The 18,065-nt window shown below is 44.2% G+C and overlaps 1 protein-coding gene across 7 annotated transcripts in view; it reads right to left on the bottom strand.

The window, feature by feature from the left end:
• The window catches only part of pde4ba (phosphodiesterase 4B, cAMP-specific a), a 140,229-nt gene that overhangs the window by 13,740 nt on the left and 108,424 nt on the right, over positions 1 to 18,065 (bottom strand). For 6 of the 7 annotated variants that reach the window (XM_035413290.1, XM_035413291.1, XM_035413292.1 and 3 more), the window contains 2 exons: positions 17,929 to 17,978; positions 1,737 to 1,849 (listed from right to left, as the gene is read on the bottom strand). In XM_035413290.1, coding sequence (XP_035269181.1) covers positions 1,737 to 1,849; positions 17,929 to 17,978 — 163 coding nt within the window. Of the gene's footprint in view, positions 1 to 1,736; positions 1,931 to 2,715; positions 2,740 to 17,928; positions 17,979 to 18,065 lie in introns of all 7 variants that reach the window. The other variant, XM_035413297.1, reaches the window with a different exon arrangement.

Here is an 18,065-nt window from a genome sequence, read left to right as displayed (position 1 = left end):
ACAGGCTCTAACAAAAAAACTGCCATTTTCATGTACATACTTAACAAATCTCCCTTTAATTCATCTTTGATAGACACACAATGAAAATACTTAACCATTACATTATATTACAGGCATTATATTTTGCCCAGACATAATTTCCATAAGATTTTTTGGTCAACTCACACTTTAATATTAAAATATTAAAGGTTTTTTTGATTAGGAATATTTGTCTTATTTCATGGACAGTAAATTAGCATTAAAACTGAACGGTTGCTTGTTCATTTTAACACAGACACTTAAAGTGTAAAATGTAGAGTCGTACCATGCAGTTTGAACCTGTATCAGATGCTTGATCCTTAAATGAGTGTTCATGGCTTACACAACAACCATACTGAAACCCCCCAGCATGCTTACAAAGCAACCACACAGGTGATTCATGAATGTTGTATTTGGTGTCAACACTTGATCTTAATCGCCAAGGTATAGCTACATAAATTCCTTATGAAGCTGTCCTTTTCAGTGACAAAGATATAGGTCAGTGGGGTGACAAGTAAACAAATGGCATTACGGACTGAGCACTGAGAATTGCCTTGATGATCACCTCCACTATTGGCTGACATTCAAATCTCTGATAGCATTCAGCCCCACCAGAGCTGTACAGTTCAGAATTACACTTCAAGACAGCACAACATACTGAATGATACTGCATCAACAACAAAGGGACTATGCATGGTCAACAATACAAATTATGTGTTACCACATAGTCCTATGAGACGACAAAAACACTACAGTGCAAACACGCTACGCTGCGTGTCAGTCAATTGTTCCTACCGCAAGCCCAAAAAATTCTCATTCTTTTGTTTCTCCCGAATGACGTCAGTAATCAGAAAAAAACAAGCCGTTAGTCTTGCCCCCTTTACTCGGGGGCCATTGTAGTCTGGTGAAGCCGGGATCAGGAAGGAGACAGGAAATTTGAGTCAACACATAAAAAGCGGCAACTGGCCTTCGCCTCTGTCTGGAGTTCTCGCTGGAAGCCGCAGCTCCCGTACAGAACCTAAAACCATCAGCGCTCTCTATGCCCGACAGTGACCTGGCCTCCATGTTTACTGAGCTCTGACCCCTGGAATAAACTGATTCATGCTGACCAGCAACTTCATATTGATAGCAGTCCATAAAGATAGAGAAGTAGCTACTGTTTTCAAGGCTCAACGAAGCTTAGCTTAATTTTTGTTTTCCTAAGTTAGGACGTGCAGCTAATAAGGGCAGAGTAAAATTAGCATTTGATAAGACCTAATAATGAGCCATTATGAACAGATTATATTGCTGCGGGTTTGGGAAAGCAAACTACGCTTAATGTCCACTGACATTAAACCTTGACGAATGGTCAGGGTCAATACATGAGCGACACTTGCCTACAAAATTCTGAATGGAAAGACCATTTCACATAGCTATCACTAGCAGGTACCAAATGCAAAACACAACAGGGATGATTCAGGCACTGCCATGTGCAACAAAACAGCCATCAAACTATCTTCTTACTGCACGGCCTCTGTTACCCACTTCTAAGATTGCAAACAAGATAAAGTTACTCAGGAGTGCACAGACACTCTTCAAAAGGACGGGACTAAAGTACATACTCAAAGCCATAGTTACGACTTAACTATCACAGCTTCGTTTACTGTTCTCACCGACATCATTTGAAAGCATGTTGACTCACTCCATGAAATCTGCAGAGCTTTGTTGCAAAGTCTTACCTTGTTGGAGGCCATGTCGCTAACGGATCGGTAGGTCTGTATGGTTTCCAGCTGGTCTAAGCACCAGTCTAGCTCCTCCATGGTCTCCATTGCCAGTTTCTGGTAGGAGTCCTCTGCAAACAGACACATGGACATGTATTCAGGGTCCAGCTGCTCCATGCCGCTGTGCAGACGGTCTCCGGGGCGCCCGAGTGCTACACTGCAGGGGGCTGCGCAGTGCTCCTTCATCATGGGCACAAGCTGTCACTTTCATTCACTCTGCAGGCAGAGTGGCACACGCCTTGCTGCGTTCCCCCCTCTGACTCGGCAGGCCCGCCCCCTGGCTTTTGTCAACTGTGATGTCAGTGGGGCCCCTTGCTGAGGGAGCTAGTGGGAGGTGCTTGGGCTGGCTTGCTCCCTCCCTCACTCACCCTCCCTGCCTCTGAAAAGCGACGGAGAACTGAAATGTGTGCCTCTACGCAGCCGACACAAAGCGTTTCCTTCAGGGTACCACCCTATGTTAGCCGAGAGCACGCTTAGCGCCCGCTGCCTAGCGCACAGTGCCTAAGAGAGCTGCTGCCATGAACCTCTGGGGCTGATCTGCAGAGGGGCCGCTGGGCCGGTCGGTACGGACGGACAGCCTCCGTCTGCGCACGTTTGGGGACAGCGCGCGCTCGGACCTCCTAACCTTGGCACCGTCGCGCCACGGCGGCAGAGACAGACGGGCTCGCACCGCTGTGCTGACTGCGATCCCGGCTCTGATCAGCCTCCCGTCAAAGCGGGGCTCTGTTTGCACTCCCGACATGAGAGGACAACTTCATTCCCCCGCCAACGTGTCGGGCCCTCGTCTGTTTGCAAAGTAAATCAAATCCTTTCCTTCAGCCCCGGCCCGAGCGATTCCAAACCCCGGAGTGGATTCCCTGGGAAGAGCAGTCCAGTAAACTGGGCCCTTCAGGCCCCAGTAACCTCCTGGCTGCCCACAAGTTGCCCATAAGTGGACTTCCTTGTTGGGACTCTTCTAAACCTGCTGTTCTATATATAATTCAACCTTTAAACCAACAGATAAAAGACAAGCATGGGGCAGATTAGTCTTGAATTTCAACTGGCACCCACAAATCCAACAAAAGTCAGCTGGAGTTAGATTTATGGACACATAAACATGCTTAACAGCCCCACTATGTTCCAGATGACATCTTAGCCAAAGGGTCAAAAAGGCCAGATAGAGTATCTTCAGCATTGACAGTTAAACTATTTCCATAATCGCTGGATACACAGAGAACAGAGCGGGGCTTAAGCACACGCCCCCACAACCCTCTTTGCAAACGGGCGGTTTGATTTACATTGCAGCCTCTACGTAAAACAAAGTTCACGCCCGGCCCGCGCAGGACATTGACATCACTGCCACTGAGTTTTAACATAAGAGATGAATAGGCCAGTGAGCTGTCACACCACATGTACGTAAGAAGGGGTTTTCCACAGTCCCCCGCTCATGGGAGCAGCTGATGTGGTCTCTGGCACCTTCGCAGAGAAGGAGCTTGTGCCAGGAAATAACATTAGAGTTTGCCCACGGTGTGCCAATGAGGCCTGTGGCAGAGGATGGCAGGGTCATACAGGAGGAGATATGAGCACCATGCTGGCCACAAGACCAGTGCCACCACGCACCACAATCGCCATTGTAATAGTCTACAGTGAGGCCGTCTTTTAAGCTACAGCCACATTTCCTATGGCCCTGGGAAAGAAGGGGGAGGACCTGCCCACATGAATACTTTAACACTCTGTGGACCAGTTTAAGGCAAGGGACAGAACAGGTGTGCGGAGGTTTTTGGAGGGGGGGAGGGTGTAGCGGTTTATCTTGTACTGACAGCAGCAGTCAGAAGACCTCCACAGAGATTCAGTGAACTTCCCACTGCATATACTATCGGTTTCATGGTGAATGAGCAAACGTACATTTTGTCACACTGGGCCTTACAACAGAAGCCCTGTGAGGAAACACAAGAGAGGAGGTTTTAGCCGTTCCTTCCGTCCTTTTCATTTCCTTTCCAAGCACTCATTCGCAGAAGACAAGAACTCTTGCCAAAGACATTTCAAATAAACCAGTGATGCATTTCTTAAAAATCAGCCCAGCGTGAAGCTTGTTGCACCCTGGACAAGTGACGTGTGGAGATGGAAGGTCAGACATCTGGACCACACAGTTCCAAGGACTGGAAATAACCTATTCATAAAGATTATGTGAAACAAATTCCACAGAATAATTAGAAGCAAAAAGAAATTATGTATAAATCAAACAACATTGAGTCACTCCGACCTTTGTTTAGGAAAGGAAAACATTCTGAACCCCTTGCCTTTCTTGGGAGGTATAAATAAATAGCAGTTATATCTATGAAAGGGTTGCAATTAATTTCCCAGGGCTGTGTTCCAAAAAAGATATAGTGACGTAATATCGAGGAAGACTGTAAAATTGTAACCTTGATGTTCAGTTTAGGAAAAACATTTTAGAACTTTCTGTTTTTCACTGCTTAAAGTGGAAAATAGATCTGTGATTATGTGTAATCTCTTACTGGAGGCCAGATTTTGATGGGGATCAGACCACAGGGTTGACTCTATCGGCTAAACACAGATTGAGCACTTTGCTCAAACAAGTGGAGCAGTAAAAATACATAAAACTGAAATTTCAGCATTGCTGCAACTCATTAAATTATCAGCCTGCATAGGAGTGCTTCACCCCCCCCCCCCCCAAAAAAAAGAACTATTGCTATGGAATGTATACATTTTTTGAATAAAAAATACACAGCTGTACATGAGTCACATGTAACTGCGCTACGAGTCCTTTCCTGACAGGAAAATATCCTACACAAAAAAAACCACACATCCGTGCACACACACTCACGCACTTATACACACACACACACACACACACACACACACACACATACATATATATATATATATATGCAGGAAAGTACATGGTAAACTGCTGATGGTTTCCAGAGAATGGCCCCATGCGCTCTTTAAAGCTCAGGTACACAGTCACAGTGAGATGCTTTCAGCATACAGGATACGCACAGAACAGCCTCTGTGTGCACTGAGAGCCGCGGCCCTGTCTGGGTCCGGGTCCGGGTCCGGGTCCAGTCTCTCTCGCACAGCGATGCCACACTGCCCCCTTCCTCTCCTCAGTCCCCTGACTGTGCAGCAAAGCCACTTTCACCCAAAATTAATCCTCACAGTTAACAAGGGGACACCCCTGAAATGTGCGGCAAACTGAGGCAAAGCTGCGGCAAGCTGGTTCAGGTGACAGAACATGGCGGCGGACTGTCAGAGAAGTGAGTTTGGCTCACTCGGTGATGGCGGCTGTGCATTACGCAAAGGGTCCCCGGGGCTCCCCTCAAAGAACCAGACCCCCCCCCCCCCCCCCCAGAACCCCCGTGAAAAGTCCCAATAGCAGAAAGCTCTTAACACAGACGTAGTTTATCGCTGCGGTCCGAGGGGCCGCATGCCGCACAGCACAGAAATGGCTCTGTTGTTTCACCCAGCCCGAAACGCCTGGCCCCAGGCAGGAGCCCCGACCGTCCTCAATGGCGGGATTGTTATAGTCACTTGCATTTGCCCCCAGACAAACCTGTTAGCACAGTTCGGAAAGCCTTTTACCAAAACTGTGTTTTCCTACACTAAAGGCAAAGTAATCTGGTGAATGGAGTTATCATTGGGATACTATTGGGATTTGGGGCTCTTGAGTTGTTTTTGTGAGACATTGCTACACTGCTAGTCAAACTACAGCACTGGACTTTTTCATGGAAAACAGTCTGACTGAAGGTTATTCAGGCCCATGGCCTGGTATCACCTGTCTTGTGTAACTTAAGTTCCTTTTGTACGGTAGGGCAAGTACAAGAGAGCTGGATTTCAGCTTTATCACTCAGGCAGATCAAAAACATGCATTTCCTGAATTCAAACAAAACAACATTTGAATACAGCAAAAGAAAAACTCAAGAACCACCGAGGCCAATTTTTGCCATTGACAGTTTTGCAATGGAAATGTTAATGCTGTGTGAAGGCTACAGAAACAGTCAGAGTCACAAGCCATTTGGTGTTTCAGCTATCTGACTGCAGATAATGTATCTCCGTCAGTGCATTACACTACTGCTACGTCCACAGACTCTGCGGCCTGTAATTAATTCTCCTGTTCATTGTTCTGGCAGCTCACATTTATATCAGCGGATAATAATTGCTAATATCAGTGTGACTCAATTAAACGCCACACGTCAGCGCTAGAAATCAGACACAGACGAGCGTTGTTTTTATCTGCTTTCTTGTAGGCAGGCACTGAGAGAGCTAAGGCGGTTCCTAGCAGCCCACAGTTTTCTTTGGCTAGTGAAACAACACAAATGAGAAATGTCTTTTTTCTAACATAAAGCAGGAACTGAAACCCATTCTTATTTTTTTTTGCATAAACAATGTTTCACATTGAGAGTTTCTCAGTTTAGACAGGGACTTAATCTTTCAAGATATCAAAACAACATTGGCTAGCAGTTTTTTCCCTCCCCCTGCCTGTGTGAATGCATCTGTACTACAGCATCCAGCTCTTTGGCATGGAATACTTCTGGGAGGGGCAGCCGTCTGCTTTATGACCGTGCTGACGTCAATGGCATAATTCAAATACTTACTGAGGGTGCACGCTTCCAGCTTTCAGGGCCTGCTTTATGGCAGAGCTGAGCAAAAAATCTGACATGGACTTCCTCTCAGAGGAGCGGAGCCAAGCGGAAAACCCATTACAAAATGAAACCACTGTGTTTTCTGTCAGCTAAATGACAGCTGGTTTCTGCAACATACAAATTCACTCTTTACTGACTATTGCCATTGTAATTTAATTCAACTTTTTCACACTTCAGGGAGGCATAAAAAAGTAAACACCCTGTTTTGCTGTTAATAATACACAATTTTATTCACTGTAATATAACATTCTTAATCTCTGTGAGTAGGAGATTTTAGGTGATTGTTCTTATTGGATAGTGTGGGTACTGCAGGTTAAGTGTTGACCTGGCAAGGCCCAGGGGATAGAAAACAGAAGTGGGGAGATCTGTGTCATTTTCTGACTAAATCAGCTTTTATCAGCAAAGCAGATCGACAGATCTGCCGATTCTGAGTCTGCACGTGTACAGAGAGAACTGGCTCCCACGGTGTGATTTTCCACTCACGGGTTCAAATCCTCCCATATAGTATGGCACAGCACAGTGCCTGTGCATTCTCTGGGTATACATCTGTCTATAGGACCGTGGAAGGAATAAGACAGATCTGATATTCTCGTTTCAGGAGCTTTTTCAGAGCATCCAAAGACAGCAAACTTTTAAAACAAACAAGTAAGCGCTTGCCATCCTGAGCAAGCGTAAACAAATGTCTGTTTGGAGCAGTGTGGCTATTGTCTTTGCATCCTGCATGCACTTGGCTTCATCTGCCCGCACAATGGCTTAGAATGGTAACCATATATGGAGGTCTCCAATTCCACCCTGTGATCATGGTCGAGTCTAGAGTTACCCCCTCATTCTGAAGGATGTTGAAAGCACCTCTCAGGAAAACTCAGGCTGAAGTATTCCAGCATTGTCCCATGAGATAGCAGTCTAGCAGTCTGACCAGAGGACAACTGCCTCTTTATCATCTAACCTGAGGGACTTTGTTGGGTCTTGTTTATGAAATTAAAGAAGCGGAGAAGCTGCCAGTTTGGAAACATAGGTCTTTCATCCCCTCTGGAAGGTTTCTACTAAGTAGCTGAAAGATATATCTACCAAGACTATCAAGAAGGCAGTGGCAGCCAATGAGCACCCAACAGTGGGGGCAAAGACATTCACTTTATTTAATAAAAATCCACAGCATATCCATTAGCAGTTCATTTAAAGATAAGGTCTCAACATCTTCTTTTTGGAAAGTGGAGAGACTTTTAGCCCCTCCCCTAGCCAGCCCCCATTTTTGTTAAATACACCAGTTTTTATCAAAGGAAATGTGTATAAATATTTACCCTGTAAATATGGCTTGGGTTTTTTCAGTACGTAGCAATGCAGATGGCACGGTTGCGGTTTCCTGTGGTCTGTACCTGTCCTCTCGCTGAGGACCATGGGAAACCATGTGATCATAACTTGCTTTGGTTGCAGCACTATAAGGTCAGGTAAATATGACACATGGCACAACTGATTTCATCCAAAAAAATGAGCCAAGGTATTAGAAGTGTGGCCATTTTATTTCTCTGAATGTAGGGAAAAACTGGCAGAAACATTCAGAATACAGAAAAACAATGTACTTCTGACTCGAAAAGACTAGACAATCACAAAAAACACCTGGTGACTATAGAACTTTCTGTGGAAAATTCCAACATTCTATGGAAAATTTTCAGGTATATGTTTTACCGTACAAATGTATTGAGTACATCTTGTGCATATTTTCCAGTGTATTTATCTCCTATCAACATGTTCAGATAGAAATGTTTATCACCCTGTGCTATTTGTTTTTGTGTGAATGTGCCACAAAGTTACATAATTCAGTTCCCACACATTCAACTGGTTCAAGTGTGAAACAGCGACAAATCAAAGGAACAATCTTATCAGCCCAAACACAGCAGAGCAGAATATCCCAGCCATGTGCAAAGACTTCACACTTGCAAATGTATATGCTGTCCTGGACTGTAAAATATATTAATCAGTGCAGTGCCAAATGCCAGGGCAGCATAAATAAATAGCCTTTCACAAAGTTCAGTATAAGCCTTGAGGGTTGGTAAGGGTTTACAATGCTAGCACAATGTACCATAACGTAAGCTTCATAAGGTTAATTTTCATTTTTGAGGTGAAGGTAATAATCTGTATTTATATCAAGAGCAAGGATCCCGATTAAATGAAGAACATTTCACAAAACAGGCCAATTATTATCAAGTCTAATGATTAAATAGTTTAGAAATAGATGACTCTCCTACGTTGCATGAGTCATTCATTCAGGTTTTGCATGGGTCATGTGCGGTCCCTCAAGAGAGACTTAAGACATGTAACTTTCTCACAGCCTCCCTATTCAGATTTTCACTGCGCTGTAGCCACTGTTTTCTTGAAGACCGAAGGATCCACTGAAGCATGGCGTCCGTGATGAAACACACCAGCTGCCCGAAGAAGGGTCACCGCTCACCTCAGGGAAGGACCCGAGCTTGGGGTTTGTTATGGCACTGTCTCCAGGAGTTTGAGCAAAATAAAAGCACTAGCACAACTTGCATCGACAGAGGCGAAAAGAGAACGGAGGGGCTTTGGGAAGACGGCGTGATATTCCACACCTCCGGCGTGGGCCTCTCAGCAGAAGCCGCGTTGATACCGCGGTGTGTGCAAACGCAGAGCACTCCCCACGGGGGGCTGCCCAGTCCGGACATGGCTGTGCCGTATGTGCATGACTCTAATGCTGCTCATGTCCTTACGGTGCACGGATAACACCGGTCACGCCGGAATATTAACACGCCGTATTATCGCGCCGTCTTTAAATATGGCGGCACGGGGAGGGCAGGCATGGACAGGGGCTCGGTTTGATGGTGTGTGTGTGTCTGAAAAGGCTGGTCAGGGTGGCATTCAAACTAGGACACAGGCCTTCGCATTTGTAGCAAGGGGTCAGAGTGCCAGAAAGTTAATGTTTGCTGGGAATTCGTTTTATCGCGACACGCAGTGGACTGGGGACGTGTTCAGACAGTCTGCTCTGTTGACCAGACAGCCACAGAGGACAGCAGGTGGGTGCGATGAGTGGAAATAATTTGAGCCGCAGACCGCTGCTATCTCAGAGATGTATCAGCAGTCTTACTGCCTGCTTGACAGCACGACACAGCTGCCCACCAACCAGCCTGAGCACTCTGATGGGCTGTCATGTCAGAGAAGTCACATGCTTAACTGGCCTTCAGTTTTGCCTGTCTGGCTATGTACGTGACTGATATATCTGCAGCTAATGTTTTGCTCCTCAAACACACATCATAATATCAAGGCGTTACTAAATAAACTTAGTAACACTAAGATATTATAATAGATATTATAATCTCTGTTTGCCATGGCTTGAGAAAAAGATGCATTGCAGTTATCTTTGGGTAATTGTTTAAAACACAATTCCATGTATAGACAATACTCAAAGTACAAAGTGAATAGGTGCTGATTCCCAATGGAATGCCTCAAAGCACCATGATAGAGAACGTGACGTCTTAGTGAACCTATGGAGAGCCAAGGCTCTCCCCTCGTTCCTAACTAAAATTTCATGGCCTGTGATGCAATGCTCAGGAAACCAGATGCCAATGTAACCTTCCCATTAAATTACCTGTCTTTACCTGGTGAAAGAAGTAGCCACTTAAAAAAAGAATAGGCCTACCTCCTCCAGCTGGTACAAGGTACACTTACTCCACGTTCCACAAACCACTAGACCCAATCAGCCCAGAGGGGAGGCAGCTCAAAAGTTAATATTGTATTTCACTAAGGACCAGATTCTTTCAGTTATTATGTGATGCTGAACTACAATAGAGCACTGTAATATTATGCATGATGGTAGAGCACCACACTGTAATCAGTTTGTCTCTGGTATGTTCCTATGTAAATACCAGGGCTTGAATTACACACTGGCCATACGGTCATTGCCGTGGATGCCCTGCATTTTGGCCTTAATGCCCTTTTAAAAATAAGTACCTGCACTGCAAAGAAAAAAATGTTGCCCATCCTCCAGTAAGTAATGCGCAGAAGTGTTTTCCACAGCGCTGTTTGATGCCAGCCTCATGCTCATGAGTCATGGGCAGCGGGTTTATCTCACCCTTGCACACTTTTACGTCACACAGGCAAGCATTCACGTCACAACTGTTGGGCTAACGTTACTTACACTGACCTAACAGGAGAGCGTCCATGTAAGAAAGATGCATATGGCAAGCCCTTTTAACATTTAATAGCTTTGCTTGTCTATCCATAATTACATTTTAGATATCTACAAATACATTCTGGCTAGTCATAATTACAATGTAATTGTAATTTGTCACCACAGATGTTGCCAAATTCACTGAAACTGAACAATTAAGGATAGACACTTTAAATAAAATGTAAAGAAAGATAAATATTAGTATACATTAGTGGAAACAGAAATAGAAATTAATTCAGTAGATTAATATAAATATACATCCATCTACATACAATCAGAGCACTTACCAGTACCTGCCATATTTGAATTTTATGGTTTTAATAAATAGATTTGGTTTAAATTGATTTATATTTGTATACAGTATGTGTCTTGTGACTTTAGGTTGTATGAACTGGATTACTGCTTTTATAGTTTGGCCTTGATGCCCTCATGTCAAAATTGATTTTGGCCTGACTCTGGTTTATACCTGGCACTCCATTAAACTTTTGCTTCTTTCAAGGCCAAAGTGGCTTTGCCTTGGGTCCTGAAATATAAAGCTAATCTAAAAAAAAAAAAAACAGCATCTTTTTACTCTCTTTGATTTATTTGAAAATATAACATCATGATTACATGACCCAATTTACTCTTAGAACACAAAACTAGAATAAACAGGGGTTGTCAATTATATTATATTTCAAGATCTATACAGTGACTTGCAAGGGCATGCAATAGATTATGTACTGTAATAACTGTGTGTTCACATATATTCAAGTTTAAAACCCACATACTGGTTCATAACAGATTATGAGATGAGATTATTATAAACTGAAGATGTAGATGACAAGATTAGTTATACCCGGAGGAGTGACAGCATCACTGCATACGCACATAGCCAGCCCATCCCTTTACTTCTTTGGTTATAAGGAAAGGTGAGTATTCATTATGATGTCATGCAGGCAAGTTCCAGTCCATTCATGTTGACCTACATGATCTCCAATGTGTTTATCTGCCTCACACTTCCCTTTTAGTCAAAGTGTGTGTGTGTATGGGTGTGTGTGTGTGAGAGAGAGACAAAGAGAGAGAGCACACGAGAGGCAAGAACGTGGTCATGGTATACACTGAACGGTGCATATGGAGGATGTAATGAGGATGCCCCACTAATAATCAGGGCACTAGAGTTGATGAGGGAAATGCGGATAAGCAGCAATCGTTTAACCTTGGCAGCACATTGTCTGAACAACTGGTTGAACTGTAAGAGTAATCTTACACTAAAAGTCTGACTGGCCTCACTGTGACAGCACAGTGTCTAACTGGTCTCACTGTGACAGCACAGTGTCTGACTGGTCTCACTGTAACAGCACAGTGTCTGACTGGTCTCACTGTGACAGCACAGTGTCTGACTGGTCTCACTGTCACAGCACAGTGTCTGACTGGCCTCACTGTGACAGCACAGTGTCTAACCGTTCTCACTGTGACAGCACAGTGTCTGACTGGTCTCACTGTAACAGCACAGTGTCTGACTGGTCTCACTGTGACATCACAGTGTCTGACTGGTCTCACTGTGACAGCACAGTGTCTGACTGGTCTCACTGTGACAGCACACTGTCTGACTGGTCTCACTGTGACAGCACACTGTCTGACTGGTCTCACTGTGACAGCACACTGTCTGACTGACTGTATGCCTGATCTCCAAGTGACAGTACACAGACTAGCTGACTGGTCTCATTGTTACCTGGTCAGTCCTCAGATTGCAGCCAGTATAAACCTCACACCACACCACAACACACAGGTGCCCACATAAGCTGCTGTGATTCCTGGCACTGCATCGCAGTGCACAGACTATATTTTCACCTCAGAAATAAACTGTAGCTCAGTAACTAGTTATTGTTTCTTCATACATAACCCCGCTCTCGAGGTCTGAGTGAGAAACAGAAGAAACAATCTCCATCACATGTTAACACAAATAGGTCCATAAATGCATCATGTGATCAGCGCCTCACTCTGCCAGTTTACAAGAAATGGCAGGGGTCGACCGTGACACCAAAGCGGGCTTGCGGCCGTCTCAGCAAGGTGATACTTCCTCTTTTGTGCTTAACTCACAAACAAGGGCACAAGACACGTAATGCCCTCATAGATGTTGGCAAAATTGCAAGATTATGGCAAAAGATTGAGCGCTTTGGTCATCAACAACAACAGCAGATGCAATTTGCCACACTCACAAAGACATCTGGCTCATTAACTGCAATTTCGGTGGCATATTTTGATGAGCAGCCTGTGATTTTACACTACAAATGAACAAAAGATTTTGTTTGTCACTCAGATGACAGACGCACTCCAGCCAGAGACCGAGTGTGACGTGTTCACTCACATGTTGCTTTTCTGTCTGTTTAAACTGCAGCATTTTCACTGTGTGTTTTCCACAGCTATCAAAATACGTTAGCAATCAGTGTTCTGAGGTGAATTCTGACTATACAGTGGTGCTGGAGAGTAACAACCTACGTATGGCCCTTGGAGGTTGTTAAAAAGAAAGAATGGGCAGGGCTGTTAAACATAACTCATGCTTAATTCTAGTTTAACACACCGATTGAGGAGACTTCAGCGGTCTTCAAAAGAAATTACATGTCTGACCTCACGGCCACTATGCACCTCAGAAAAGAGTTAGGCTATTCTCAAAGAGCAGGTTCACAGAGCAGCCCAGAGACTATGCATGTTCTTTCTGTGGTTTTACAGTGGGAAAGAGGCGTACACCAAAAAGTAAACACTTACTGGAAGTTCAGTGAGCAGGGAAGGGAATGATTCCATGTCATCCTGAAATCCAAGCCAGTCTAGGTCTCTAAATCCATGGTCTGTAAACGATACGTATTCTAGAAGTGACACTCTAGCCGACACTGTAGACGACAAACTGCTGCCCTGAATTAACAAGCATCCTGTGTGTTTACGGTTATTTGTGTGGTGGCACCCAGGGACGAAGGGGGGGGCGGTGTTGGAGTGGCAGACTTCCAGATGCTTCTCACAGCTCTGTGTGTGACTCGTCCTGGTGACTGCGTGCTGGAATTGGTTATGGAGGGCTTGTCAGCTACCACATGCGTGGCATCACGTACCCCCGACAGGCCAACTGCCAGCTCCTTAGGGAGTCAGCAGTCAATGCTAACATGCGCTCAACAGGTGCAGGAGAAAGAACTATTATTATCCCGATGGCTGGCCATCTCCCACGTACATGTACAGCTGGACCCACCTGGCTCACTCTTAAAGGTGAGAGAGGCTTGTTACTCTGACAGTTAAGTATGAGGAAAAAGGCACAGACGTTGAGTGTCTCTGTTTGTGGTTAATGTCACCTAAAACCAAGAGCCCCCGACAAAAGCAGGTACTCTGTTCCATCCGCGTCATGTCAGCACGTAGATCTAGATCAGCCTGTCTGGTCAGGAGGGCTAGGACATCTTTGCCACTACTACAAGTGTTGGCTCATTAAATAACATTATTATAGCACCAGGATCTTCCACAAAATGACTTAAAATGTTTCAATGCATTCATTTTTACTTAAAAGGCCCCAAAGACAATTGAGCTGAGTGTAGTGTTTAGTCCTTTGATCTCAAGCATGTTACACAAAATAGACAAAAAGGAACACTAACTGCATTTATATGCAACTGCCCTTGAAACCTGCTTCTACTTTAAAAACACTACACAAAAGTGACACACTGAGTGTTAGAATAAAAGCACCATAAATGTCAATATGTCAATTAGTCACTCACATTGGTTTTAAAGGACATAAACGGACAAAACCATCCCACAGAGAATCCCCCCACCCCCTCAGAATAACCAGTGTTAGGTTGGCATTTACGTGCACTAACAAAATAGATAAATAAAGCTACAAACAAGGATGTTAATTCTCCTCTCCATATGGTCTTTTGAATTATTAGACTGCATATACAAACTAATTAAGATATACTAACTAGTTATTTTATTGAAAAGCTGAAAATATGCATTGCAAAGTTATCTTTTGCCTGATTTTTTGTTGTATACTTATATACATATAGAATAAATTGCTGCCATGGTGACTGTTGTAATGCTGCATTGCTGGTCCAGGAAGACATCAACTAACTTCAGCTATCTTGCTAACAGATACAGTAAAACTAGCTTGTTGGCAAGGCAATTTTAATACCGTAAAAACCTGACACTACATAGTAGCAGAGGTGTATTCTGCATTTTCAACTTAGTACTTAGCTTCAACTGCCCCTGTTGTGTTAGCTAACCAGTTATTTTTTGTGTTTTGTGTTTGCTTGCCTACAATGGTCACCTAGGAACCAAGTTTACCTCTTCCCAGGTTATATATGCCAAACCATTATGTAAATGTGTGCCAAAACTTACATTTAACAGGTTTTCTTAAATTATAACTGGGAATTAGCATTACTAGGTAAGATTTGTCATAGAGGGACTAAACCATTAACCACCAGTTAACTAGCTTACACATTAGGTAATGCCTTTACTTCTCTAGATACCTAAATCTTTTCATGATTGTAAACATGAATGTTGTAATGTAGGAGACCATATCAGAAGTACATTAGGTTTACAAATTGGTATTGACCTGTCAGCTGATAGTATAACTATCTGCCCCTATTCTTTTTGCTGTAATATACAGCACAAATTAAGCTGAAATAAAATTATATAATTGACTAAGATTGGATATAAAATTTGGATACAAACTTTGGTTTTACAGGAATGTTCACAGACAGAAGTAGGAACAACTATAATTTGAATCTATTTCTGTTTCCATTTCCCAGAAGTCCCAAGACACCATGGCTTTGGGATTTCCCATAGTGGAATCTTACAGAAAATGGTGAAAACCTTTCCACTTGAGCATGCACAGAAAACTTTTCACACATCTGACCATGATAACAACATTCCATACAGTAAAGGCTGAATCTGATCATCAATGCAGACATGACAAACCAGTTTTTTACTGAATAACACCATCTTTCACCTACATCTGTACTGTCACACTACAAGAGACAAAGCTGAGTTGTTCTTTTTCTGCTAGCATACAGTACAACTACAATATCAGCTACATAGAAAATGTATTCAAGCAGAACTTAGCATTATATGAAGAACACAGTATTCCTGGGTGCATCAGAATGCTCTATACTGAACAGAAGGCTTAGATTTTTCCATAAGTTCAAATACTGACTGGGTGCTGTCCACACATGACTGGTTACTGTGCCATGTGAGCTAACTGCAGGAACACAACCCTGTGTCACGATTATGGAGGGGAGGGGGCGAGTGCAAACAGATTCGTCCTACTTTCCCACCATCCCGGCCCACAGGTAGTCTTTCTGAAAAACAACTACTGTTTCATCCAACAGGTTACGACAGTGACTGAAAAACAGGAAAAATCTGCGCTCCCTTTCCTGTGCATTAACCCTGTTTGGCTGACACGGAGGACAAAGCTCAGGACAGTGCAGGAAATCAGTTTTTCCTTTTCCTCATTGTCTTTGTTGCCACAGAAAAAAGAGCGGGGTGTGATTACATCATAAGGGCTATAATCACTGAGGGGGTTTGCCCCATTACGAACACTGCATATGGTCCAAGGGACAAACAGAGATCAGTGTATTTCTTCTGTTTAAACACATACGTTTTGTGACAGCTTGCCTAATGTCTACATTCAGGGGATTAATATGGTACACCTACTGTACACTTTGAGGCCACAATATCTACTGCACAGAGCTTCAGTGAGAGGGCTTTCCAAAGAACATTCAGGATGGTGCAATTTGATGATTAGAATAAAAACCCCTTATGTGTCTTTAGTAAACTCTGTTCAGTCAAACAATTGCCCCGTATTTAATTTCTAAATACTACTGAAATGCTAAGATAAGTCCATGTTGCAATAACTTTACAGAGGTTCCTAGAAGCCCTTTAAACGCAGGAAATGATTATCAAAGCACACTTAACACGAAACACAACGCTGGTGTTGCTAAGATTGAGGTCTAGTCACCCTCCCACCTGATCAGCACAGGATGCTACTGTCTGTCCATCTGCGCTCAGAGGAAGTCAACACAACCCACATGCAAGTGTGCTGACGTCAATTAGAGCCCAACAGCAGCAGCTGACAGGAACACCCCCTCCCCCCCTCGCCCCCCACCCCCCCTCCCCGTGCGGGTCCAGCCGAAGCCACGCCAACACACAATGGAACCTCTGTCACAGGCCGCTGCGCTTCAAACGGCCCCCGTCCCACACGGGCCCCCATCGCAACCGTAAACACGGGGGCCCTCTCTCACACTCGCCCGGCGACCTCACATTCCTCCGCACCTAATGAAGTCATTATTGAGGCATCCCGTTCTGACTGCGGCCCAAAAGACAGATCCAGCAAAACAAGCTCGGCGGCTCAATGCCCACTAAAGCGCGCCAAGTCCTTTTAAAATTTGGAACCAGTTGTTTTGATGCCCCATCTTCCTCCTCATCTGCAAGGGCCTGTCATATTCCTGGAACCCCCATCACTGAAGGGTGCTCCATTGATTAAGGAAAGTAGGCTCCCACACATCTTCAGAAGTGTGTGCTACCAACTGTCACTTCTTTCCATTTGGCAGTGCACCAGTTGATCTGCATCATCAGTGCGACAAAGCAGTATGTTTTATGTATTGTGCAGCTATGACCTTAGGCATTTATTCCGTGGTACTGCTTGGTAAACAATGACAGTGAGCAATCGCGCCGGAATGAAACAATGCATATCTTGGTGAGAAGCAGAACCTATGACATCGTGCTCGCCTTAAATACAACCGCACATACTTCTACTGTACAACACCCATTCCACTGCTTTCCCACATCTTTGCGTCACCACTGCAACAAGCTTCTCTGAATTGTCCACTGTATCATTCCCAGGGGCGCTTTAGGTTCATTGTGAACAAATTTTGCTCTAAATAAGCGAGAGAGATTGAGAGTGCAGGCGATGAGTGCTCAGCCCTTCAGTGGTCCATTTCCTCCAGTCATGAAAAGAGAGGGGAAGACTAAATGCAGACTGGCTCTAGCTCAGCGTGGACAGCATAATTACACTGTTAGATGAAGTCCAGCACTGCAGATGAGTGATTAAGGAGGGTTATGAGTTCAAGTGTGAAGACGGTCACGTAGAGAGCTCTACTGGTTTGGAGCAGGCACTGAGACACAAACAAACATTCACATGCTACCACAAACCACAGCTGAAGAAATATAAAAGTTGACATTTATAGGGCAAGCCTTTCAGGGGGATGAATTCTTAGGTTAACTTAAAACCAGACAAGAGACAGTATTATGTATGTTGTTTTCAGGTGCGTTCTCTGACGCATCAATGGGTAAACTGCGGTAAAGGCAGTGGGCTCACCTGGCAGGCAGACTTTGGTGAGAGGTGGCTGGCTGGCAGCAGGTGACCTCCTGTGGAGACAGACACACAGAAGAACAGTCACAACACCACAGACATAAGCTAGAGCACTGGAAAAGTCTATCTGATACAACCTGCAT

Source organism: Anguilla anguilla, chromosome 4, assembly GCF_013347855.1.
Source record: "Anguilla anguilla isolate fAngAng1 chromosome 4, fAngAng1.pri, whole genome shotgun sequence".
NCBI classification, from domain to species: domain Eukaryota; kingdom Metazoa; phylum Chordata; class Actinopteri; order Anguilliformes; family Anguillidae; genus Anguilla; species Anguilla anguilla.
The sequence above is the reverse complement of the archived record's forward strand: the minus strand, read 5'-3'. Positions and strand labels throughout refer to the sequence as shown.